This window comes from Salvelinus fontinalis, chromosome 38 (assembly GCF_029448725.1).
Source record: "Salvelinus fontinalis isolate EN_2023a chromosome 38, ASM2944872v1, whole genome shotgun sequence".
NCBI classification, from domain to species: domain Eukaryota; kingdom Metazoa; phylum Chordata; class Actinopteri; order Salmoniformes; family Salmonidae; genus Salvelinus; species Salvelinus fontinalis.
Genome location: NC_074702.1, coordinates 29,475,907 through 29,501,229, shown reverse-complemented (window position 1 = coordinate 29,501,229; position 25,323 = coordinate 29,475,907). Strand labels below are relative to the sequence as shown.

At 42.5% G+C, this 25,323-nt stretch overlaps 2 protein-coding genes across 2 annotated transcripts; one reads left to right on the top strand and one right to left on the bottom strand.

Annotated features, from left to right (window-relative positions):
- The first annotated feature begins 3,778 nt into the window (after window positions 1–3,778).
- LOC129837532 (guanine nucleotide-binding protein G(I)/G(S)/G(T) subunit beta-3-like) lies at window positions 3,779–13,300 on the top strand. The gene is made up of 9 exons (XM_055903780.1): window positions 3,779–4,068; window positions 7,732–7,854; window positions 8,935–9,080; window positions 10,170–10,233; window positions 10,459–10,621; window positions 10,807–10,873; window positions 11,155–11,356; window positions 11,666–11,882; window positions 12,132–13,300. The coding sequence occupies exons 2-9, from the start codon at window positions 7,798–7,800 to the stop codon at window positions 12,236–12,238; spliced, it is 1,023 nt and encodes a 340-aa protein (XP_055759755.1). The 5' UTR covers window positions 3,779–4,068; window positions 7,732–7,797; the 3' UTR covers window positions 12,239–13,300.
- An 87-nt stretch (window positions 13,301–13,387) lies between these two features.
- On the bottom strand, window positions 13,388–22,655 carry LOC129837530 (cell division cycle-associated protein 3-like). The gene is made up of 6 exons (XM_055903779.1): window positions 22,567–22,655; window positions 22,031–22,185; window positions 16,577–16,697; window positions 14,791–15,714; window positions 14,603–14,682; window positions 13,388–13,761 (listed from the first exon to the last, which is right to left on the bottom strand). The coding sequence occupies exons 2-6, from the start codon at window positions 22,166–22,168 to the stop codon at window positions 13,669–13,671; spliced, it is 1,356 nt and encodes a 451-aa protein (XP_055759754.1). The 5' UTR covers window positions 22,169–22,185; window positions 22,567–22,655; the 3' UTR covers window positions 13,388–13,668.
- Between the last annotated feature and the right edge of the window lie 2,668 nt (window positions 22,656–25,323).

Sequence of the window (25,323 nt, the reverse complement as noted above, 5' to 3'; positions counted from 1 at the left end):
TTTCACATCCGTTACACTCACCCCCCTTTCAACCTCCTCCTTTTCCGCAGCAACCAGTGATCCGGGTCAACAGCATCAATGTAACAGTATAACTTTAAACCGTCCCCTCGCCCATACCCGGGCGCGAACCAGGGACCTTCTGCACATATCAACAACAGTCACCCACGAAGCATCGTTACCCATCGCTCCACAAAAGCCGCGGCCCTTGCAGAGCAAGGGGAAACACTACTTCTAGGTTTCAGAGCAAGTGACGTAACTGATTGAAACGCTATTAGCGCATACCCGCTAACTAGCTAGCCATTTCACATCCGTTACACATGGTTATGCATATGGTTTTCATAGTTGTTCTGGAAGAAACATTTCAATGTAGCCCTATCCATATAGGCCAATTCCCATGAGTGTAAAGGGTTAAAACGTCAACTGCATGTGACTAGAGAGAGAGTGAGTGAGACTGAGGGAGAAAGAGAGGGAGGTTGAGATAATAGGTGTGGATTCGTAGAGTCCATTAACCCGATTACCTCAGTGCCAGGCTGCCCTTGAACTGTGTGGAGATGAAGACCATAAAACCAAGAGAGGGTAAATGTGTGAGTGTCAGAGATGGAGGGGAGGTAGAGAGAGGCAGAGGAGGGGAAGGGAGGAGAGAGGTAGACAGATAAGGAGAAAGAGATGTCACACCTGTTTAGGGACTAGAGCATGCAGTACAGAAACACTGACATAGAAAGGGAAAGACAAAGAGGGAGGGGGAGATAGACAAAGCTCTGCAATGCACAAAAACTGATGCTACGGAGAGAGAGGGAGAGACAGAGAGAGAGGTATGCAGAAGGGGGGGAAAGATAGAAAGAGAGATTACCGTTAATCCCTCGTAAATGAGTGCATTTGTTTATGATGTTTCCGAAATCTCCCGTTTAGAATATGGAATCATAATCCAACTAGAATTCATTTCATAATTTACATCCAGTCTGACACACTCACTCCCATCTTCTTCCCCATTTATATCTCCCACCCTTCTCCCCCGTCACGGCCAGTCAAGCACTGTTTATGACCCATATTAACTCTCTCACTCCCCCCCGTGTGATAATCTGCGGGTGCTGCAGAATTGGGTCGACTGGCCTGTTAATGGACTCCTGGTTTTAACCGCTTCCATCCCTTAGCCTCTCCTCTCCAGCCGCTTCATTCCCTAAAAGGCTCAGTTAATCTGTGTTTAAGAAGGCGTACATCTATGTCATGTATTGTCACACTGTCACCCCACTATCTAGCGTCAAATGATGTGTCTATGTGTGTATACAAGGGATGTACTGTATATCGGCTGTACTTCATCTTTTGAATATCACACTATTAGTAATCAATCCAAATCATTTTTGATATAACGTAAAAGGAGTCAGATAGTAAATAGTAAAAACATCACCACCATATCATTTAAATGCGTAAAGGAACACGTCATTTGAATGTGTTGAATAATTTTCTTTATAGTTTGATGTGATAGTGTTTTCCACAGATATATTACTGTTCTATTTCTATGGTGTTTCCTCTAATTGAGTAAGGATCCACATCCATATTACATACAGTATATACACTAAGTGTACAAAACGTTAGGAACATCTCCTCTTTCCATGACATGGACTGACCAGGTAAATCCAGGTGAAATGTCACTTGTTAAATGCACTTCAATCCGTGTAGATGAAGGGGAGGAGACAGGACAAAGAAGGATTTTTAAGCCTTGAGACTTTGGATTTTGTATTTGTGCCATTCAGAGAGTGAATGGGCAAGACTAAATATTTAAGTACCTTTGAACGGGGTAAGGTAGTAGGTGCTAGGCCCACCGGTTCGTGCCAAGAACTGCAATGGTGCTGGGTTTTTTCACGCTCAACAGTTTCCCGGTGTGTATCAAAATGATCCACCAGGAGGACATCCAGCAAACTTGACAAAACTGCGAGAAGCGTTGGAGTCAACATGGGCCAGCATCCTTGTGGAACGCTTTCAACAGCTTCTAGCGTCCATGCCCCGACGAATTGAGGCTTTTCTGGGGGGGTGGGGGGGGTTGTTAATATTAGGAAGGTGTTGTTAATGTTTTGTACACTCAGTGTATACACATGTCCATATCCATATATCCTTTTCAGTGTGTCCTATTAAGATTTAAGCAGACATTAGCTACTGTAAGGCCAGTTTGATTGAACCCTTTTTGATACTGCATACTGTCAAGTCAAGTCGAGTGATCCTGTCATATCAATGTTGGTTACTGCCAACACACCATAGAAGCACATTGGTCAAAGGTGACAATTAAAGACATGCATACAAGTAGCGCAACGACTGACCGAGACAGGGTAGTCTAGTATTAGATAGTCTTTCACTTCAGTGTCTTCCCAGGTTGTTTGTTGATGGCTGATTCCTCTGGCTGTGTGATTTGACATTTAATCCCACCCTCCCCTTTCCCTTTGTTTAAGACTTGGGGAGAGGGGCAGTAGGCTGCTAATGGCTGTAGTATTATAATTCTGCTGTATAGCATCACAGAGCAACAGAAGGCTCAGTGCTCTGTCCTTGCTGTCACATCCCTACTGCAGCCAAAAGCTGCTCTGCAGGCTCACTGCTGGCACGTGTAGCTTAGCTGAATGTGCGAGACCAATAGAGACGACCACACAAGCTTAATAGATTGTAATTCTCGGCCTCACGCTGGTTCTCTCACATGCCCCGCCGTACCTCTTGCTCTCCAGCTCTCTTTCTCTCTCACGTTCTCTCTGTCTCTCCCCTAAATCCAGCGTCAGCGCTGTCAGAAAAAGGAGAGTGTCTGTTCGCTCAATGAGTCCTGTTGCTATTTGACCATGCGAGAGAGGGTGGAAGTACTGGGTTAATACTAACTATCCATGTGAAGATAAGTTCAGAAAGTCAAAGGGCAATGTGGTGAAACTTCTCTGTCCCTTTTTCGCTCTGCCTGTCTCGCTTACTCGCTGTGTTTGTTTCCTCTCTCTCTCTCTCTCTCACACACACACCCCCAGACACTCTTTCTGTCTATCTCCTTTTTACTGTGTCTCACTTTTAGCAAGTTGCCTTTTTAATGCATATTTGTGAACGGTATAATGTAGCTCATTGAGGCCATGAAAAGTGGCACATGTAAAAGTGCCGTAAATACAGTATTATGGACCACACCTATGAACCATGGTACGAGCCTGTGAAAGAGAATGTCTTTCTCAGAGGACAACCAAATCTACTCTATTCTTACCCATGTGGCTTTGTAGCAAACGTGTATCTTCATCAGGTCATAGTTAGGCAGGTTGAGGTGCTGGCCTTAGGGGTTCATACATGCAGGTGTACTAGAGTAACTTCTCTTCCCTGGCCTGCGATGTGTCGCCAATGTCCCCATCTCTCTGTCTCTGTCTGTGCTACTGGCTTTTCTAATATTAGACTTTTCTCAAGTTTACAAAACACTGAAGCCCCCTGCCAGTCACATGCTTTCACACCACACCATAAAAAGCCATGTCAAGGAGTGAATGTTATATTTTATTTTTATTAATGCAGGACCGGTTCCTGTCTTTTGACCCCATGACACGATTGCCCACCTTGTTTGGTGTGCTTTGCTTGCCTCCCTCTCTCTCCCCTATGTCTCCCACTCTCTCTCTCTGTTTCTCCCTCCCTCTCTCTCATTCTCTTTCTTTCTTTCTTTCTTTCTTTCTATATCCCTCTCTCTCTGTTACTCGCTCTTTTCTTTCTCTGTCTCTCTCTCTCACGCCCCCGCCCGCCCACCCTCTCTCTCTCTCTCTCTCTCTCTCTCTGTCCATCGCTGGATTTATCCCCTCATCCCTGATCTTTCTTCATCCGCTCCAATCCGCATCTGTTCCTCACAGGAGAGAGAGTGTGTGAGAGAGAGAGAGAGAGAGAGAGAGAGAGAGAGAGAGAGAGAGAGAGAGAGTGTGTGTGAGAGAGAGCAAGAGAGTGGAATATCCATTCTGTGTGGGACAGGAAAACTGAATAAAAAACATCTAGTAACAGAAGAGGGGTAAACATATGACAACCAAACGGAGGGACCCTGAAAAGTGAGAACAGGTTAAGAAACCCACTGGAGAACTTCCTTATTTGGTGAGTAGGCAGCCATACATGTTTATTTTACACCTCAATTGTTGTTTTCTTTATTTATAGTTTTTGATTGGATATGTGAATAGATGTGTAAGTGAAAACCTCTGGTCACAGTAGTGCTGTATGGAGCTCTTGGTTGAAACAGATTTGTACATTTTTGTCATTTAGCAGACACTTATCCAGAGCGACTTACAGGAGCAATTTGGGTAAGTGCCTTGCTCAAGGGCACATCAACATAACTTTTACCTATTCGGCTCGGGGATGAAAACCAGTGACCTTTCGGTTACTGGACGAATGCTCTTAACCTTTTACTGCAGTGGGCTAAATCAGGGTCACCCAGAGTGATTCTTGGTAGTCTTAAACAAATCTACTTTGAAACAAAAGTATACACCTCATACACATGGTTTAAAAAAAATAAGACATCTGTACCATGTCAGATACACAGTTGAAATGTATTACATTTTGAGTTTGCATCCCAATATTACACTTTATATACGTCACAGAAGACTGAAATATAACAGCACTGTTTGACATAGAAACACTGGATCGTCATCAGGTTTTTTGACATCATCTTTATCAATGATGAAATGATGAAAAATATTAGTAATACTCCAGCCATGAGGCCAAAGAGGGCACTTTTGGTAATTAACTGCAGAAAAGGGCTACCCGCTAGGCTGCCTGCTGCCGCCAGATTAGTTTGGGGAGTGTAGAAGTACTTTTAGTTCTCGATTGAGTGTGTCCTGATTTTCTCATGTAATCAAAGTGAGTGGATCTGTGGGATAAGTATCCATTTCATTTGATAGCACTATGACGAGGGTGCCGTTTAATGGCGACAAATAACAGTTTATCGATACTGTAAAATCTATGAATCCATTTTCTTCTCTATAACACGGCAGGGAATTTAATTGAAAAAGTATGGAAGCATGGCAGCATGGTCGAATCCTTGGAGATCACATGGAGAAACAACACTAACTTGGATTGGATATGTTTTATTGAATGTTTTACATTTTTATCATAAGGATTTACATATGATTTCTATATTATAATGCATGTAATATTGCTATTGCACTACTAATGCAATACTCTGCTTACAGATCATCTTAAAGGATAACATTCATTCATATCTTCTATGTGGATTTTTTCCCCCATTGACAGACAGTTTACACATGCAGCCCAATTCTCATATTTTTTCCACTAATTGGTCTTGACCAATCACATCAGATCTTTTTTTTCCCCAGAGCTGATGTGATTGGTTAAAAAGACCAATTAGTGGGAAAACAACATCCGAATTGGGCTGCCTGTCTAAACGCAGTCCATTTGAATGATCACATCCTTTGTTTAAGTGTTTGTTTGTTTTCTAAGAGCATTGTACAGTGTTTCCTCTGATACATCCATTTTGGAATACATTTGATTCTCTGCCGGGGGTATCACTAGCGTTGTGGGTGTCTAGTTGGCATAGGTGCTGAAACGTGGTACTTTGTGTTAGACCCTTTCATAGCACAGAAATACAGTTCAAGGCATCGTCATTCAAATCAAAACTAAAGTGTCTTGCTACAAATTGGAAAGAGTTCTTTAGTCCCGTTCTGAGAAAGGTCTGTTTTTAGTGCTAAATTCTCACTAAGGTTTGGCCACCGGTCACCGTTAACGTTTTTTTCAATATGCCTAATAGTACGTGACACAATACTAATGGTGTGTCAATAGTGAAAAGGTGAAACATTTACAGTGAGAAAACAAGATCTGACTTACACATTCCTACAATCACTAGTTCAAGTTCATTGCCCATTTCATACAGAAAACACCCATCTCACCCTGTCTTAGATTTTAACCAACCCATTCTCTCCCTTCTCCTTCCCTCTCATCCACCACCACTAGTTTCCCCCTTCCTCTCTCCATCACGCCCCTCCCTCTCCCCACCTCTTATCCAGATGCAAAGAGCAGTCAGTAATCGGATGAGAGCAGATTTGAATCAAAAGGCTTCCTTTAAAATCTCAGCTACTAGGATTTAAACTCACTCTCTACTGCATCGCCTCTACACACAGCCCCACCCCCTTCTTTCTCTCTCCCTCTCCCTCTCTCCCTCTCTCCCTCTCTCGGTGTTAATGCACTCCACTCTGCGACAACCTCTAGCAGCCATTTAATCACATGCAACAACGGCAGGCCGGGGTCTCAGGGACAGGATGGCAAAAGGGCAATAGCACAGTTGAAACACATTTTCTTTCTTTTTTTTAAACGGTCCCGTTTTATTGGGTTAGTACTATTTATAAACGTAATTTTCTCAGGGAACGAAATATATGGCCTAAATCAGATGAAGGCTAGATAAGGTGACCATTATGGATACTACTCCCTTTAGGTGAGGGAGCAGGACACCTATGAGCACAGCTAACTTGAGATGGATGCAATCGCCTTAGGGTTAATTGTTTCAGGCATTTCTATATTTAGACATACGATTTACAGTGTTTTCACACATGCATGTATCCTACAGTACTAGACAGATAGGGACAGCAAGGAACAATGGAAAGGGAATATCTTTCTCTGAGTCACTGCCTCTTCTCTCTCCCTCTACCTTTCTCCTCAAACAAATGAGAGGCAAATTCATTTGGTAATGAGATTTGACAGAGACACTTTAGACAAATAGAGAGAGATTGCAGCAAAGGAACACGATCAAAGCCAGGGGTTTAGGGTTTTCTTCTCCTGGTAGTTTTCAAGGTAAGATAGAGTAAGATCCAAATCGTTTCATCTGTCACAAATATCATGCAAATGTGTTATTAGATGTGCGGATGTCACATGAAATGTTGTGTGATTATCATGTTTACAGTGTTTTAAAGTAAAGGTGATCATCTGATTTCATAGAAAACAGTCTGACGCCATTGCCAGTTATAAAGTTCCTAATTTGATCATGTGACAGAGATACTTGAGAGAGTTGATGCCTACTTTTTGTCTTTACTGTATAGTACGCCTAACCTGAGAATATTTTGGTCATTGAAAAAACAATTCAGTCCTCATTGACTCAGTCGACAGCATTTAATTGCATCGTTAGAGCGCTGTGATGTGATGTCACTGGAATCACAAAAACACAAGTGCCTTCAGGGCTGACGTAAGATTGGAAAGCTTTCCAAGTCTATGGCACTAAAGTCAATTGAGATAGAAAAGGGCAGAGTAAACACTGCGTTTGTTTAGCTTGTATAAGCACGAGGAGAGATATCAAACAAGAAAAGTGTTGGCATTAAGATGACACACCACACAGGTTTGAGTTTACAATCGGGGTGGGAAAGTGTGTTCGTGCATATGCAGTATGTGCTATGTTAACTAGTTCATATAGTTGCACGCTTGTAGGTATGTGTGTGTGCGTGCATGTGTGTGTGCATATGCATATCTGTGCAAGTGAGCTTGTTTGACTATGGGTGTGGGCTTATGAGTGTATGGGTATTTGTGTGTGTGTGTGTGTGCCTGTGTTTGTGAAGGTTTGCAAAGTAGTTGAGGAAGGTTTGAATTGCAAAACAGTAGCTAAACAACAAAGAAAAGAAAGGGTAGACCTTGATCTAAAAAGCTGGTAACATGCATAAATATCTAATGTCTTGCTGTATACAGACTTTGACATTACAGTGAGACGAATGGATAATGAACTGATCAAATGCAATGTTACATTTTTCCCCCTCTCTTCCCCAGGATTACGTCTGCTCACCTGATTTCCCTTCCTGTCTCCATCGGTGACGACGCCTACCAACCGTTGCCATGGGCGAAATGGAAGAGCTGCGAAAGGAGGCGGACAACCTTAAAGATCAGATCACTGTCAGTTATCAATCAATGATTCAGATGAAGATCACATTATTGGTCAATTACACACAGGATCCAACCAGATTTTGACGTCCGCTTTTAACTCAAGGATTTGATACCAGCAACACTCTATTTGCCAGCTCACTTCCCGCCCATTTTTTCCCCGGTCAGACCCAGGATTCAAACTGGCAGCCCTCCAGATGCTGGGTCTCCTTTAGAACTGCTAGGCAATAATCAATCACTAGTGTGAATAACGCCTGCCTGTGTTCCTCTCTTAAGCTCGTACTTTACTAAACTATTTGCTGAAAATTTTACCATGATCATCAACCATAAACTGAACAAGAATCCTTATCCTATAGACCACCAAAGGCCACCTATAGACCACCAAAACCCACATTAGAACTGGGCAAAAGAGCTTTTACCTCAGGGCAGTGAAGTCCTTGAACTTCTTGACAAAAACCGAGTTGTTTTAAGAGATTCATTCGTAAAATGTATTGAACGACTAGAGTGGGTCTAAGAAGTTCTTGTAATATGTTATGTTGTATTTAAATTCATATGTGGACACGAAGTATGCGGCTGGGGGGGGGGGGGTGGGGGGGCTGGGGGGGGTGTTACTCGTAATATGTCCAGGTAATAGGGATGTGAAACTTTGTTTGTGTTTTTGTCCTTTTATTTGAGCTTTTGCTGTTTTTCTAATTTCTATGTTTTTTTTTTTTTACATTTCTTAAGAATTAAGAACTCTTGGAAAACTAGCCCTTGGGCTAAAAGAGATCCTAATACAATAATAACAAATCCTAACTGTTCTGATCCTCTAGACAGTAAGGTGTATAGGTGTTCATAACACCACAGTCATAGTCATATCTATGACAACAGTTATGACCATACATCCCCACCCCTGACCGCTCTGTTTGTCCAAAGGCAGGAGGAGTAGGTGTAAACAGTAGTTTAGTCATATGTAATACGTTTTCTTCTGAGACCAGGTTGCAATAGCACACCTTAAAAATTACAATAGTTATAACAGTGGTTTTAGCCATAGTTAAGTGGACCATAGTTATTATAACCATAACTTGACCATACACAACCATCCCTCTACAGGAGGCCCGAAAAGTAGTGCAGGACACCACCCTGCAGGAGGCGGTTGCCGGGACGACGCTGGTGGGGCGTGTCCAGCTAAAGACCAGGAAGACGCTGAGGGGTCACCTGGCCAAGATCTATGCCATGCACTGGGGCACTGACACCAAGTAAACACACATATGCCATACACAAGAGCACACACACACATACATACAGGCACACACACTAGCTCAAAGTAGACAAAGACCCTTCACAGACTTCTAGCCTGCACTCTTTTCCTGAGAATTGCTTGTTGAGTCGTTCAAATATTTAAGTATTCATTCAATCATTTCTGTTCTATCATGTCATTATGTAACATATATATTCATCTGTTCATCCATTCATTCAAACAGATTGCTGTGACAAATACTGCTATGGTTTAAAACTGGCGTCACGTAGTGCTCTGTGTTTATTGGTTAATTGGATTGGCGTTGCAATCCCATAGCTTGTTTTAATTGGACGCATTAGTGGAACCAGGAAATACTTGACTGACAGTCTGGCAACACTTTAAACCAACACTATCCCTGAATCAATCAATTATTGCTGATACTATAACTTGAATGTGCACTAACCCACCTTTTCTTCGTTCATTTTGTCCTCTCTCCTTCTACTTACCTCTCCCTATATTCTCATTTCATTTCATCTCACCTCTTCTCTTTCTCAGTTGTAGCAAGTTAGTAAGCTTATTAGCTTTTCCTCGGTTTACAATACTTGGGGTGTCCTACATTTAGTGGGACTAAAAGATAGCTTTTACTAACTGAACCAGTGTTGGGCTAAGAGGTTCTGGAACAACGCTTCTCTATGTCTAACACAGTACAATCCAATACAACTTTATTGTCCGTCAATGGGGAACTCATTTGGCAACTGTGAACACTTAACAGACAACATATTCACACATATTCCTCCATAGTGTCTAGACATTACTACATAGCACGCAATATCATCATCACCAGCATCAACATCCCCGTCATCATTTGTGCTGGAAACACCTGGCAATAGGAAAAAGTGCAGTAGCATTAGTCATGTCATGGCTTTTTAGATCAGTCGTGTTAAAGACGGACTGCCATTGGGACAAAAGAGTCTCTGTATCTATTATCGATCTGTCTGTCTATTTATCTTGAGCTGCTGCAGGTCCTTGGATCTTTTACTGGACTCGGTCTCTCTCTCTCTCTGTTTCTGTCTGTCTGTCTCTACACTGGTCTTGTTCTCTCTACCAGGTTGTGTGTCAGTGCCTCTCAAGATGGAAAGCTGATAGTGTGGGACACCCTGACCACCAACAAGGTATGGCGGACTGCGTCTGGGTTTACAGTCTGGGGAGTTTTGCTCATGGAACAGTTTTTTTTACATGCATACGGCATGTAATGACAATATACTGCAACATCAACAATATACTGTAATATCAAGTGCTCGTATAAGTGCTCACATTGACAAACGCGGTGTGACACACAGGCACGTACACATACACACACTGGTCCACGTGAGGAATCACTTTCCTTCTTTGCTCAGGTGAGCGCCATCCCTCTGAAGTCGTCGTGGGTGATGACGTGTGCCTACGCGCCCTCAGGGAACATGGTGGCGTGTGGCGGTCTCGACAACATGTGCTCCATCTACAACCTCAAGGGCAAGGACGGCAACGTCAAGGTCATGCGGGAGCTGGCCGCACACACAGGTACCCCACTCGACACTTGGCCCACTATTTGCATTCATTAAGACAGCATTACGGGCAACACGTTTAACGATGAGTCGTTTCGATCAAAGTCAATGTAAGAACATACGAGGTAGTATTTATATAGTCTATCCAATACAGCATGCTTGTGTTGTATGGCTCTGATGGTGTTCTCTCTTACTGCCCAGGTTACCTGTCCTGCTGTCGTTTCCTTAGCGACAGTGAGATCATCACCAGCTCTGGCGACTGCACCTGGTAAGGTCATAGAGATGGAGTCTCTATGAGTCTGGTGTGCAATAAGGGGTTACAATGACTGACCAGAGATCATTCCAATCTGTTAATGCTACCATATCTTTATAATTCTATGGGTTATACTGTACCCTTCCTTTGATACGCATAGTCTTATCTATTACTTTTCTGCAATGGTGTCCTAAACATTCTGCCTTCTTTCGCCCTTCCATCGCAACCCTCTCTTCTTTGACCACCTCTATATCCATCCTCTCCTCCTATTCCCTCCCTCTGTCCAAACTTTATAGTGTTCTATGGGACATTGAGACAGGGACAGAGAAGACCATCTTCGCGGGCCACTTGGGTGACTGCATGTCCCTGGCCGTGTCCCCCGACTTCAAGATGTTCATCTCGGGGGCGTGTGACTTCACGGCCAAACTGTGGGACATCAGGGAAGCCACCTGCAGACAGACGTTCAGCGGCCACGAGAGTGACATCAACGCCATCGGGGTGAGGACAGAGGACCCCCAGCATTGATTCATTGTTTACTAATAGTTTAGTATTCTGATAGATGCACTGCACCCGGCAGTTCACATGGACAAACAAAGACTTCCAAGTTTTTACAAATTTAAGCTTTTAAAAAACACTTATCAAAACGTACAATATCCCAAAAATGCATTTGATGCAACTGGTTGCTCAAACAGTTGATTCATTTAATGAGGTGAACCAAAGCTTACACCCGCTCTGTAGCTCTCCAGTACCACAGTTAGAGAGACCACTGCTCTGACCTCCAACCTCTGTCCTCTCCACTCTGTCCAGTTCTTCCCCAATGGTAATGCGGTTATAACGGGCTCAGACGATGCCACCTGTAAGCTGTACGACCTGAGGGCAGACCAGGAGCTCATCACCTACCAGGACTCGGGCATCATGTGTGGGGTGACCTCGCTCGCCCCGTCACTCTCTGGCCGCCTTTTACTGGCCGGATACGATGACTTCAACGTCAACATCTGGGACATGCTTAAAGCCGAGAGAGTGGGTGAGTACGGAGGGAGAAAGAATGGGAGATAGAGTGTGGGTGAGTATGCAGGGTTGGGGAGAGAAAGATGGTGACTGGAGGGAGAAAGAGAGGGAGACAGTGTGGGTAAGTAGAGGGGATGATGAGAGGAGAAAGGAGGATGTGAGTGGGACGAAGGGAGAAATAGAGGGAGAGAGAATGTGGATGCAATGTAGGCAAACATAATATTTGCATTCATTCTATACTGACGTAATTCTCCTCATGGCTCAGGAGTGCTGGCTGGTCATGACAACAGGGTGAGCTGCATCGGAGTATCCTCGGACGGAATGGCATGCTGCACAGGATCCTGGGACAGCTTCCTGAAGATATGGAACTGAGTCAGTCCTCTAGTCTAGAGAACAGACAGAGCGAAAGACTAAGGAGAGGGGAATAGAGGAAGAATATCACAGAAACCTGGTAGATTGAAGAGGGGGATGGGGGGAGACTAGGAAGCCAAGAGTGAAAGGTTATTTATTTGTATTGTGCCAAGTCTTATTCGATTTGAGGGAAGAATTGTGACGAGAGAGTCTGTCGTCTCTCCCTACTTCCGACTCAAGTTTAGAGTTAGGCAGGGGGGACTTTTGTAGAAAAACATGATCGTTGCATCAATGAATGATTGATTTTTATGTCAAGGTTCAAACTGAATTCTAGCGTTATATGAATATATTTCCTATGTCATAAGAGCAGTTGCCAAATGGAAACGCTAGATTTGGATATAGCAGGATACGGTCACAAAATAAATGACCACCGATAGACTGTAGGTTTACAATAACTAGGACGTTACATGCTTTTATATTCGAGGCGATGTTTGTCAGAGGATGAAGGATGAATATGTAAGCATTGATTTGTTTCAAGCGGATGTTTGTGTGTTGGTTAGAGAATCCCCTTGTTTAGTTACGGTTTTCTATTTTTATGGCCACATTAGAATAAAATTGTTTCGCCTGTAGATTTCTACACGAGTGTGTGTCTGAAAGTTTACGTACGTACGTGATTAGTAGGATAAGTTTACCATGAGTTGGGGTCTAATCTTTTGACCTACTTCCCGATGGCTAGTCACAAAAAGGCATAAGCGCTCAGTAAACTGTTGGCTGGACAGACGGGATGATATAGATCTTATGGTTCACTGACAACAAAATAAAAATGAAAAAGGCAAATGCACAAGACCACAATATTTCACATTTGTCATAGAGGACTGGAGGAGTTTAAACCTTACCTGGCTGTGTATATCTAATTGACAGTGGTTTGTTTTACCCCTGTCGTGCGAGCAAAACATAGTCGCAACTCAATGTGAAGTGACTTTGTCTTTTCAAATCGCATCACACACTTGACAATTTGGACAGCCTGTCTTTACCATCAGAACATTGTGCATATAGTAAATTCACAAGGCGCTTTTCTTACACTTAAGGTATGGCTTTACTTAGCACCTTAAGACTAATGAAAACAACTTAACGGGTGTATTCCAGTTAAGAGCATAAAAAAGCAGATACAGATTTAAAGCAAATGTATTTACATAAAGTACAGGATAGCAAAAACACTGATATGCACATTTGAAATAAATGCAAAGAAACAGTCGGACAAATCACATCGATGACACTTCCAAAAGCAACGTACACAAAAGATCATTTGTTAGCAGTTTGAAAAAGTCAGTTGAAAAGAAAAAAAGAGCTGTATACTTTTAAAAGGCTTGTTTTTAGAAAGATCTAGAAACATGGCAAGATTCTGTACACTGGCCAGTTAGTGTTTGTGCATGTTCTTCTGCAACGTCCGTCTATCTGTTCTCCTTGTCCATGGACACAGTCAGGACTCTCCGGTCCATCTGACTCAGCCTCTGTCTGTCTGGGGTGGACACCTTCAGCTTCATCTGACGGGCAGGGAGGGAAAGAGAGAGACCGAACCTTTCAGTTAGACCACAGGTTTAAAAGCCGTTGTGATTGTTCCTTTTCCTCTGACCCACCCAAATAGATCAATCCTGTTCTTTAGGCTTTAGTGTGCGCAGACATGAACGAATGAGATGGCAAGAGTGAGATAAGGAACTGCACATGTACTTGCATCTGAGGGAAAAGTGTGTACATTAGGGCTGGCACAATTACCGTATAACAGACTGTTATGGATGAAGACAGTTATGAAAATAAAAGAAATGTCTACAAAAACCATTTATTTATATCATTGTGGAACGGACAGCCGACTGAAGACGGGACTGCCGGGCAGTTGAGTCAGTTGCCGCAGTAACATGGACTCTTTACAACGTGACGAAACTCTGCTGCTCCTCGTTGAAACGAGCAAGGTGTTGTAACACACATGGAATGGGCTTGCAACCTCTGACCCTGGCAATTTGACTGGTAAACCCATTGGCACATGCACAACGGCTGCCTGGTATTGTGATGCAATCATTTCCATGGTAACGTAGAATGATGTCACCATTTAATTGAATGTATTTTTTGTTATGCCAAAATGTATGAGAACAAAAAGTAGTTTTTGTTGGTCTTAATTAAAGTTTAGGCTTAAAGTAAGCAGCGTGGTTAAGGTTGGGTTTAAAATAAGATACATTTTGGAATACAGGTTTTTCGGCTTTACCACTTGCCCAGATAATGACGACCTCACAACAGCCGCCAGTCCAACCATCATTGACTTGAATGGGTGACCAACAACCATCTTCTGAAATACCATGACTGTCACAGCCCTAGTGTACACCATCTATATACCTGTGTAGCTTGCTCCCGGGGGGAGTTGGTCTCCTTGAGCATCTGCAGAGGGGAGCGGCCTTCAGCCATGAGTGCCTTGTCTGCCACAAGGGAGAGGAGAGAAAGCTTTTTAAAAATTCTTTAAAAAATTAAATAAAAATCACAGGAAAATGTGCGAAAAATGATAGACAATAAAAACACCCACGTACCTCTCTGCTTCGGTTTAACCGACTGCCCCTTGTTCTCATTGGCTGCATTCTTGTTTCCAACCTGGATGGAGAGTGGTGAAGAGGACGACCCCCACTTGCCTCCTCTCCCTCTGGCCCTAACCCCTGTGGCCCCGAAGCCCTTCCCTAGCCACTGGGGCTTGAACACCACTTGACTGGGGCTCTTGGTGTCAAATGTGGGGCAGCGGATCCCGGTGACTTGGGGCTGCTGCGGGCTCGCGCTGGGGCTTGGGCCAGTGGTTGTGGTGGATGGTACAACAGGCGACTCTTGTGTGACGGGCATCACTGGCTCCTCCACTGGAGTTGGGACCTCCACTTTCTCCATCTCCGTAGCAACAGTGACTTCAGTGAACTCTGTAACGGTGGGGATGGATGGTTCAGCCATGGGGGTCAGAGGTTGTGCGGCGTCAGAGGTGACTGAGGGAAGGGCATACGCGTGGTCAGGTTCGTCCTTGTGGAGTTCAGCAGTAGCGTTTTCAGGGAGAGGAGACGCAGGGCAGTTGTAGTGCACCTCGGCGAAGGTCGGTGATGGGACGACACCATCGTGGCAGGTGATCAAGCTCATACTCAGTCGCTTGTGTAGTGAAGACTCTTTGGCCTCTTCGGCGTCCTCCAGAGTGAAATCGGCTTCGACGTCCATCTGGGCCTCCCCCACAAGAACGAAGGGGCTCTGGATGAGAAGCGTATGACTAGTCACGCTCTGGGGAGAGGGCTGGATGATGTCACCTGAGACCTGTGATGGCTGAGGAGAGAGAACGGGCTCACTGGAGCCCAACTCTCCCTCCACCACTGCCTCCTCCTCCACGTTGAGGTTGGGAAACTTGTTAAAGGGCAAAGGGGCAACTAGTTCTACAGAGTCACCGTGGAGGAGCATGCCGAGGCGACGGGCGAAGGAGCCAACTGTCACTGGAGGAACAAAAAAAAAAGTTGAAAATAACTATGACAAAAAGCTTTTTCAAAATGTACTGAAAGGGCAATGCTGCATCTACAGTTTAGGGCAGGGGTAGCCCCTGCTGAGTCCCCAACGACAATGTTCCATTTCAGGGGAAATGGAAAGAGACTTCCACTTTGGACATGAACAAAGCGACACTCCATCTTAACTCCTCCTCCACATTTACTGGATTGGTTGAACAGTGCAGAAGAGAACATCGACATGGGTGGGGGCTAGTTTCAGGCGTTTATTTTACCCCTGCTACGTTAGGGGTGGCCAAACTACATATCCGACCAGCGAGTCCATTCAATCCAGGCCTTCGTTTAAATTGAGAAATACTGCGCCAAACATCTTAGTCAGATGTAAAATTGCGCAACTAAGATCTCCTCTGCAAAAACGACAACATTTATTACAAATTTGAGTTCTTTAAGATTAATTCTGACTATTGAGGAAGTTTATACTAGTTATGGTATCTCAAAAGGGACAAACGGTACTACCGCAGTCTAGTTTTTCCAAGCGAAGATGTATTTTTTAAAAGGGCATATGCGAGGCACAGACGTTCACGGCATCCTAGCAGAGTTCTGCTAGGAACAAATCGAACCTAGTATGCAGACGCCATAATGCCGTTTCTACAGTCAAAGAAACTGGATGCCATCCCCGTCGCTCTGTCGACCCCGGTTGGTGTTATTCTGAGGTATTTAGGGATCATCTGCGAAAAAGATCTGATCTCAGCAGGACCTCCTGATAAAATAAATAATTCTAACCAAACCCAAATCAACCCTAGGCCTTGTTCCAGTGCTTGACTGGATAGCTTTGCCACTTGGTTAAGATAGTTACCTCTCATTGAGTCCTTCATTGGGGTGCGGGTGACACCGACTGAGGGTGACCGAGGGTCGCTGGCTAGAATGGAGCAGTCTCTCTCCACCACAACTGGGACACAGGAGACAGTTCCACTCACCTGGAATAGATGAATACATTCTTGTTACACGATGTATGCATGCGCAAAGCTGTCAAGGCAAAGGGTGGCTACTTTGAAGAATCTCAAATATCAATATTTTTGATTTGTTTAACACTTTTTGGTTATTACATGATTCCATGTGTGTTATTTCAAAAGTTGTGTCTTCACGATTATTCTACAATTTAGAAAATAGTAAAAATAGAGCTGACACTATTTCTACTCAATGCCATTACAGTATCCATTGACTTAGGACTCAAATTGCAGTTTCTATGCCTTCCACTAGATGTCAACAGTCTTTAGAAATTGTTTCAGGCTTGTATCCTGAAAAATTAGGAAGTAAGAGCAGTCTGAAGGAGTGGACGGAGAGAGTGCGTTTCTTGTTAACCTTTTAAATTGACGACGTTATTGTCCGGTTGAAATAGTATAAATTATTTAGGCTAAAAACAACCTGAGGATTGAATATAAACATCGTTTGACATGTTTCTATGAACTTTACAGATACAATTTTGATTTTTTTTATCTTCCTGTTTTGACTGCGTTTGAGCCTGTGGATTACTGAAGAAAACGCGCAAACAAAACAGAGGTTTTTGGATATAAAGAGACTTTATCGAACATTTATTGAGTAAATGATTGTCTGCTGAGTGCAACCATATGAAGATCATCAAAGGTAAGGGATTCATTTTATCTCTATTTCTGACTTGTGTAACTGTTCTACTTGGCTGGTTAGTGTTTGTAATGATTTGTCTAGTGGGCTATGTTCTCAAATAATCGTAAGGTATGCTTTCGCCGTAAAGCATTTTTAAAATCTGACACCGTGGTTGGATTCACAAGAAGTTCATCTTTAAACCTATGTAATATATGTTTTGTTTTCTGAATTTTTATAAGGAGTATTTCTGCATTTGAATTTAGCGCCCAGCAGTTTCACTGGCTGTTGAAGAGGTGGGACGCTAAAGTCTCACGTACCCAAGAGAGGTTAAATCAGTTTTACCAAATTTCTATCAGCATGTTAAATGTGCAACCAGAGGGGGGAGATATATATATATATATATGTTTTATAAAAAATAAACTCTGGACCACCTATACTCCAACAACAGAGACGCATACAAAGCTCTCCCTCCATTTGGCAAATCTGATCATAATTCTATCCTCCCGATTCCTGCTTATAAGCCAAAATTAAAGCAGGAAGCACCAGTGACCAGATCAATAAAAAGAAAAGTGGTCAGGAGGAAGCAGATGCTAAGCTACAGGACTGTTTTGCTAGCACAGACCAGAATATGTTCCGGGATTCCTCCAAAAGCACTGAGGAGTACACCATTTCAGTCATTGCACTTATTGATGAAGCCCTCGATGAAGTCGTCCCCACATTGACAGTACGTTCATACTAGAGGTCGACCGATTAATCGAAATGGCCGATAAATTAGGGCAGATCTCAAGTTTTCATAACAATCGGAATGCGGTAATTTTGGATACCTTTTTTTTATTTATTTTTTACACCTTTATTTAACTAGAGAAGTCAGTTAAGAACACATTCTTATTTTCAATGACGGCCTAGGAACGATGGGTTAACTGCCTTGTTCAGGGGCAGAAGGACACATTTTTACCTTGTCAGCTCGGGAATTCAATCTTGCAACCTTACGGTTAACTTGTCCAACGCTCTAACCACCTGCCTCACGAGGAGCCGCCTGTTACGCGAATGCAGTAAGAAGCCAAGGTAAGTTGCTAGCTAGCATTAAACGTATCTTAAAAAAACAATCAATCAATCATAATCACTAGTTATGGTTGATGATATTACTAGTTTATCTAGCGTGTCCTGCGTTGCATATAATCGATGCAGTGCGCATTCGCGAAAAAGGACTGTCGTTGCTCCAACGTGTACCTAACCATAAACATCAATGCATTTCTTAAAATCAATACACAGAAGTATATATTTTTAAACCTGCATATTTAGCTAAAAGAAATCCAGGTTAGCAGGCAATATTAACCAGGTAAAATTGTTTCACTTCTCTTGCGTTCATTGCACGTAGAGTCAGGGTATATGCAACAGTTTGGGCCACCTAGCTCTTTGCAAACTAATTTGCCAGAATTTTACGTAATTAGGACATAACATTGAAGGTTGTGCAATGTAACAGGAATATTTAGACTTATGGATGCCACCCGTTAGATGAAATACGGAACGGTTCCCTATTTCACTGAAAGAATAAACGTTTTGTTTGAGAGGATAGTTTCCGGATTCGACCATATTAATGACCTAAGGCTCGTATTTCTGTGTGTTTTTATGTTATAATTAAGTCTATGATTTGATAGAGCAGTCTGACTGAGCGATGGTAGGCACCAGCAGGCTCGTAAGCATTCTTTCAAACAGCACTTTCGTGCGTTTTGCCAGCAGCTCTTCACAATGCTTCAAGCATTGCGCTGTTTATGACTTCAAGCCTATCAACTCCCAAGATTAGGCTGGTGTAACCGATGTGAAATGGCTAGCTAGTTAGCGGGGTGCGCACTAATAGCATTTCAAACATCACTCGCTCTGAGACTTGGGAGTAGTTGTTACCCTTGCTCTGCATGGGTAACGCTGCTTCGAGGGTGGCTGTTAGTTCCTGGTTCGAGCCCAGGTAGTGGCGAGGAGAGGGATGGAAGCTATACTGTTACACTGGCAATACTAAAGTGCCTATTAGAACATCCAATAGTCAAAGGTATATGAAATACAAATTGTATAGAGAGAAATAGTCCTATAATTCCAATAATAACTACAACCTAAAATTTCTTACCTGGGAATATTGTAGATTCATGTTAAAATGAACCACCAGCTTTCATATGTTCTCATGTTCTGAGCAATGAACTTAAACGTTAGCTTTCTTACATGGCACATATTGCACTTTTACTTTCTTCTCCAACACTTTGTTTTTGCATTATTTAAACCAAATTGAACACGTTTCATTATTTATTTGAGGCTAAATTGATTTTATTGATGTATTATATTAAGTTAAAATAAGTGTTTATTCAGTATTGTTGTAATTGTCATTAATACAAATTTTAAAAAATCAGCCGATTAAATCGGTATCGGCTTTTTTTGGGGTCCTCCAATAAATCGGCATCGGCGTTGAAAAATCATAATCGGTCCACCTCTAGTTGAGGCATGGAAAATAGGTCTGTCTGTACAACCAATTGGCAAACATACTGCAAATTGAGAAATCATGTGACTAAACTATACTATGAAACAAAAATTAATTATAAAGAAATAGTAAAAAGCATTGGCACACCTTAAATGAAATTTTGGTCAAAAAGGCACACTTGGCTCCATCAGTCATTGAATCAGATGGCTCATTCCTCTCAAAAAACACTGATATTGCCAACTACTTTAATGATTTCCCCCCCCCCCATTGGCAAGATTTGCAAACTTAGGCATGACTTAGGCACTTAGTGCCAGCCACAAACGCTGACACTACACATCCATGTATATCTGAGTAAATTATGAAAGACAAGCATTGTACTTTTGAATTCCGTAGAGTGTGGAAGAGGTAAACAATTATTATTGTCTATCAATGACAAGCCACCGGGGTCTGACAACTTCAATGGAAAACTACTGAGGATAATAGCTGATGATATTGCTCCTCCTATTTTCCATATCTTCAATTTCAAATTGTGTTTGACCAGATACAATGCTATTGTACTATAAAACAAACTTAGCACGCTTATAGGGAAGGACATTCAACAAGCACGGCACTTACACAAATGGCTGAGCGAAATGTATAATAAATACAACTGCCCCAGTGCACAAAGCGAGGTCCATACAGAAGTGGTTTGTTGAGATCGATGTGGAAGAACTTGACTGGCCTTCACAGAGCCCTGAGCTCAAACCCATCGAAACCTTTTGGAATAAATTGGAATGCCGACTGCGAGCCAGGCTTAAATTGACTAACATCTGTGCCGGACCTCACTAATGCTCGTGGCTGAATGGAAGCAAGTCCCAGCAGCAATGTTCCAACATCTAGTGGAAAGCCTTCCCAGAAGAGTAGAGGCTGTTAAGCAGCAAAGCGGGACCAACACCTTAGTGTTCGATGAGAAAGTATCCACATATACTTTTGGTAGTGTCTCTGCCCTATCGTCTCTAGTAATCTTAGTGTTCAATCTAGTAATGTTGGCTGCACAGATGGAAAAAAGAGAAGTGTATTTGATGTTGGTATACAACCAATTCAGGAAGTGAATCAGAATCACCTTTACACTTTACAGTGGTGGTGTCATAATACCCATAAAACCTAGGGGTCAAACAGGAAAATGGTTTCAATCATATTAGAAACATTTAAAATAAGGACTGTGTTTCATGTAAGCTTACCCTGGTGTGACATTTTGATAACCATGTAAATCTCTCGGACAAGGAGACTTTTATCAATATATTCGGCACTATTTACTCTGAGATCCTAAAATGATAATTAGAGTCACAGTAGACATCATTCAAAACTATAAATCCCTGCAAGGCATCTCTAGCTGACACCTTTGCTAACAGGTATTGTCAATTTAAAACTTGCACAAGACAGTTCAGAATTGTCCATTTAAAGAAATTGCCTATTTATTCATTAACTACTACATTTAGCTAACATTGGATAGTTCATCCAGAAATTCTTACATTTGCACTGGATTCAGCAGTCTATTTCAGATCATAATGGCATTTGTCCTCCCGGGTGGCGCAGTGGTCTAGTGGTCTAGCTGCGCCACCAGAGTCTCTGGGTTCACGCCCAGGCTCTGTCGCAGCCGGCCGCAACCTGGAGGTCCATGGGGCGACGCACAATTGGCATAGCGTCGTCCGGGTTAGGGAGGGTTTGGCCGGTAGGGATATCCTTGTCTCAGTATGTAAAATGTAATAAAATGTAGGCACTCTACTGTAAGTCGCTCTGGATAAGAGCGTCTGCTAAATGACTAAAATGTAATTTGTAGTTCTTTATGATAGCAACATTAGCATTTCATTTTGGGGGGGTAAATACAGGCAAATGTTGAGAGATTTGCAAGGTTATCAAAACGTCACACCAGGGTAAGCCTACATCAAACACAGTCCTTAAAATGTAAGGGTTTCTAAAAAATTCATGTAAAACGATTGGAACTATTTCCCTGTTTGACCGGTAGATTTTATGACACCTCCACTGTGGGGCTCTATTCGCCAAGTACATGTACCCAGAATTAGACTTGGTGAAATGGTGCTGCAAGTTAAACACTATATAGGAATTTACACAATATACATACAATACGGATACAGTAAACAAAACAATTACACATGATATGAGAGTATTCAAATAATAAACTATTTTCAAATCAAAATGATGGCCCTTGTCAGCTAACGTTACCTGAATAGGTGTGCGGTCAATGGCTACAGATGGAGACCGTGGGTCGACAAGTTGAGAGAGACGGTCGTGTTTGATGCGATGGCTGTGGTCATATTTGGGAGTTGAGGCCACAGCAACCTTGCTCTCGCTGGATCCCATGGCGATACAGTAGATGCCTAATGTCCGGAGACAGAAGTTAGACAAAAGTTTACGTTAAAAAAGTTAGAGCGAGTCTGGTGTGCCATTCATTGTTTTCTATCTAACTAAATAACTTCATTAAAAAGGTTTTCTTGAAGCCAGATAAAATTAATAAAATCATTCATTAGGCAATTTACAATTATTGTGGATAGCTAACAAAAAGTTAGATTGGGTCGGCAAACTTGCTCAAACTAACAAGTCACTTTAGCTAAACTAAAGTATACGGATGGCTAAACTCAGTTTAACAAAGTTATCTTGAAGCGAACTACAAAATAAAGTTCTTGCTCTTCGATTATTTGTATGTGATTCACATGAATCTGCTAGGTAATAACGTAACTTTTAGCAAAACAAGGACTTACCTTAAACGTTTAGCTAGAAGTGAGTAAGTATCCTTTCACTTTTTCGAAGCAAAACATGAGGATTTAAATTGCGAAAAGCATATGCATCCAGTTATTTTCAAACCAGCCAATCAGTGAAGTTGGTGCCACCGCCTTCCCTACAGAGATTGGCTGATTGTACCTACGACGTCTAAAATGGGCGTGGTTTGCTACTGAAAACAGTTTTAAAACCTACACAAGACCTGACCATGCTTTGCGGATTTGAATTTGACCCTCTTGAATGTTGCGCAATGCAACACTATTTGAAAGTCGCATTATTATCTCGCGAATGGGAATACGAATGTGAATGAACATGTTTGGCTGTGCTATACCCATAGAAAAATACTGTATCTGTGCAAAACCTATAGATAAGTCAAGTTCAATGATGTATATAAACCCATAAAGTTATATACAAAGTAGTTCTTGCAGCAGATACTAGTAACTGCATTTACCGTTTGCTGCTATTTTGTGCTGTAAAAGCAGCCCAATCCTGAGTATTTTTGTCCTATTTGGGTCTACTTTACAGCAACTGGCCAAGAAAAATATATATTTGGGAAATACTGTCAATAACCACGCTTCCATCCACAGTTTTTATGTGAGTATTGTAAAGTCATACCGAATAAAAAAACATCAAGACAGCTGTGACGGAAACAGGAGTTTCGATACAATTTTATAAATGCATTTGCAACTGACAGATAATTTCTTAGTTGGACATGGTGGGATCTTGAAATGTTGGTGGAAACGCCTTTATTAGCAAATATTGATATAATAACAATCATATCGAGTCACAGGATGATATGTTGTGTGGTCCTCCCACTATGACTAAGGAAAGTATGCAGTTTATTAGGCTACAGATGAAAGGTTATGAATTTCACAGGGTGGTGAAAGTGCACGGTGATCTTGATACGCCTTTCCAATAAATGTCGAGGGTCTTATTCTGGTGACATGAGCGATGATTGACTGCGTTTGACAAATACAAATATTCTCGCTGTTATCCATCATAATATCATCATATAGCCTAAATTGAAAATAATTTGCCACAAATCTGTTAAAAACATACGACTTCACTTGACAAGGGGAACTGGAAGTCTGATTCAAGACGAGAACAGCTATGATGATTTTCATTGGTAGATAGAAATCGCAGGCATACATGTGAACTTGATCCTTTGTTTGGTAATTGTCAAATGTTGGGCAATGGAACATATACTACATGATCAAAAGTATGTGGATACCTGCTCTTCGAACATCTCATTACAAAATCATGGGCATTAATATGGAGTTGGTCCCCCTTTGCTGCTGTAACAGCCTCCACTCTTCTGAGAAGACTTTCCACTAGATGTTGGAACATTGCTGCAGGGACTTGCTTCCATTCAGCCACAAGAGCATTAGTGAGGTCGGGCACTGATGTTAGGCGATTAAGCCTGGCTCGCAATCGGCATTCCAATTCATCCCAAAGGTGTTCGATGGGGTTGAGGTCAGGGCTCTGTGCAGGCCAGTCAGGTTCTTCCACACCGATCTCGACAAACTATTTCTCCATGGACCTCGCTTTTTCCATGGGGGAATTGTCATGCTGAAACAGTAAAGGGCCTTCCCCAAACTGTTGTCACAAAGTTGGAAGCACAGAATGGTCTAGAATGTCATTGTATGCTGTAGTGCTAAGATTTCCTTTCACTAAGGGGCCTAGCCCAAAACCATGAAAATCATTCCCAGATCATTGTTCCTCATCCACCAAACTTTACAGTTGGCACTATGCATTGGGGCAGGTAGCGTTCTCTTGGCATCCATCAAACCCAGATTCGTCCGCCGGACTGCCAGATGGGGTAGCGTGATTCATCACTTCAGAGAATGTGTTTCTTCTGCGCCATAGTCCAATGGTGGTGATGTTTACGTCACTCCAGCCGACGCTTGGCATTACACACAGTGATCTTAGGCTTGTGTATAGCTGCTTGGCCATGGAGACCCATTTCATGAAGCTCCCAATAAATAGTTTGTGCTGACGTTGCTTCCAGAGGCAGTTTGGAACTCGGTAGTGAGTGTTGCAACCGAGGACAGATGATTTTTACACATTACACGCTTCAGCACTCGGTGGTCCCGTTCTATGAGCTTGTGTGGCCTACCACTTCCTTGCTGAGCCGTTGTTGCTCCTAGACATTTCCACTTCACAATAACAGCACTTACAGTTGACAGCAGCTCTAGCAGGGCAGAAATTTGACAAACTGACTTGTTGGAAAGGTGGCATCCTATGACGATGCCAGATTGAAAGTCCCTGAGCTCTTCAATAAGGCCAATGATTGTCTATGGCGATTGCATGGCTGTGTGCTCGACTTTATACACCGGTCAGCAACGGGTGTGGCTTAAATAGCCAAATCCACTAATTTGAAAGGGTGCCCACATACTTTGTATATATAGTGTATTTGAAAGCCGAATACTTCCCTTGTGAATACGTATGTGAATGTACATGCCCCGCCTAAACCCCTTTGTACTTACAAGTACTTGTCCACTTGTAGTATGCTACTTACTATTCATAGAAAGAGCTGGATATGTGCAATTTAAAGTAGTCCCTGTAGCAGATCCTCTTGGCTGAATAAACAAACTGCATTGACCATTTGCTTTTTCGTGCCGTAAAAGCAGCCTAATCCTGGGTCATTTTAGTCTATTTGGGTCTGCTGTCCTGCAACTGGCCAAGGAAAATACAAATATGGGAAATACTACCCTTTCAAACATGAAAAGTAGGCCTAC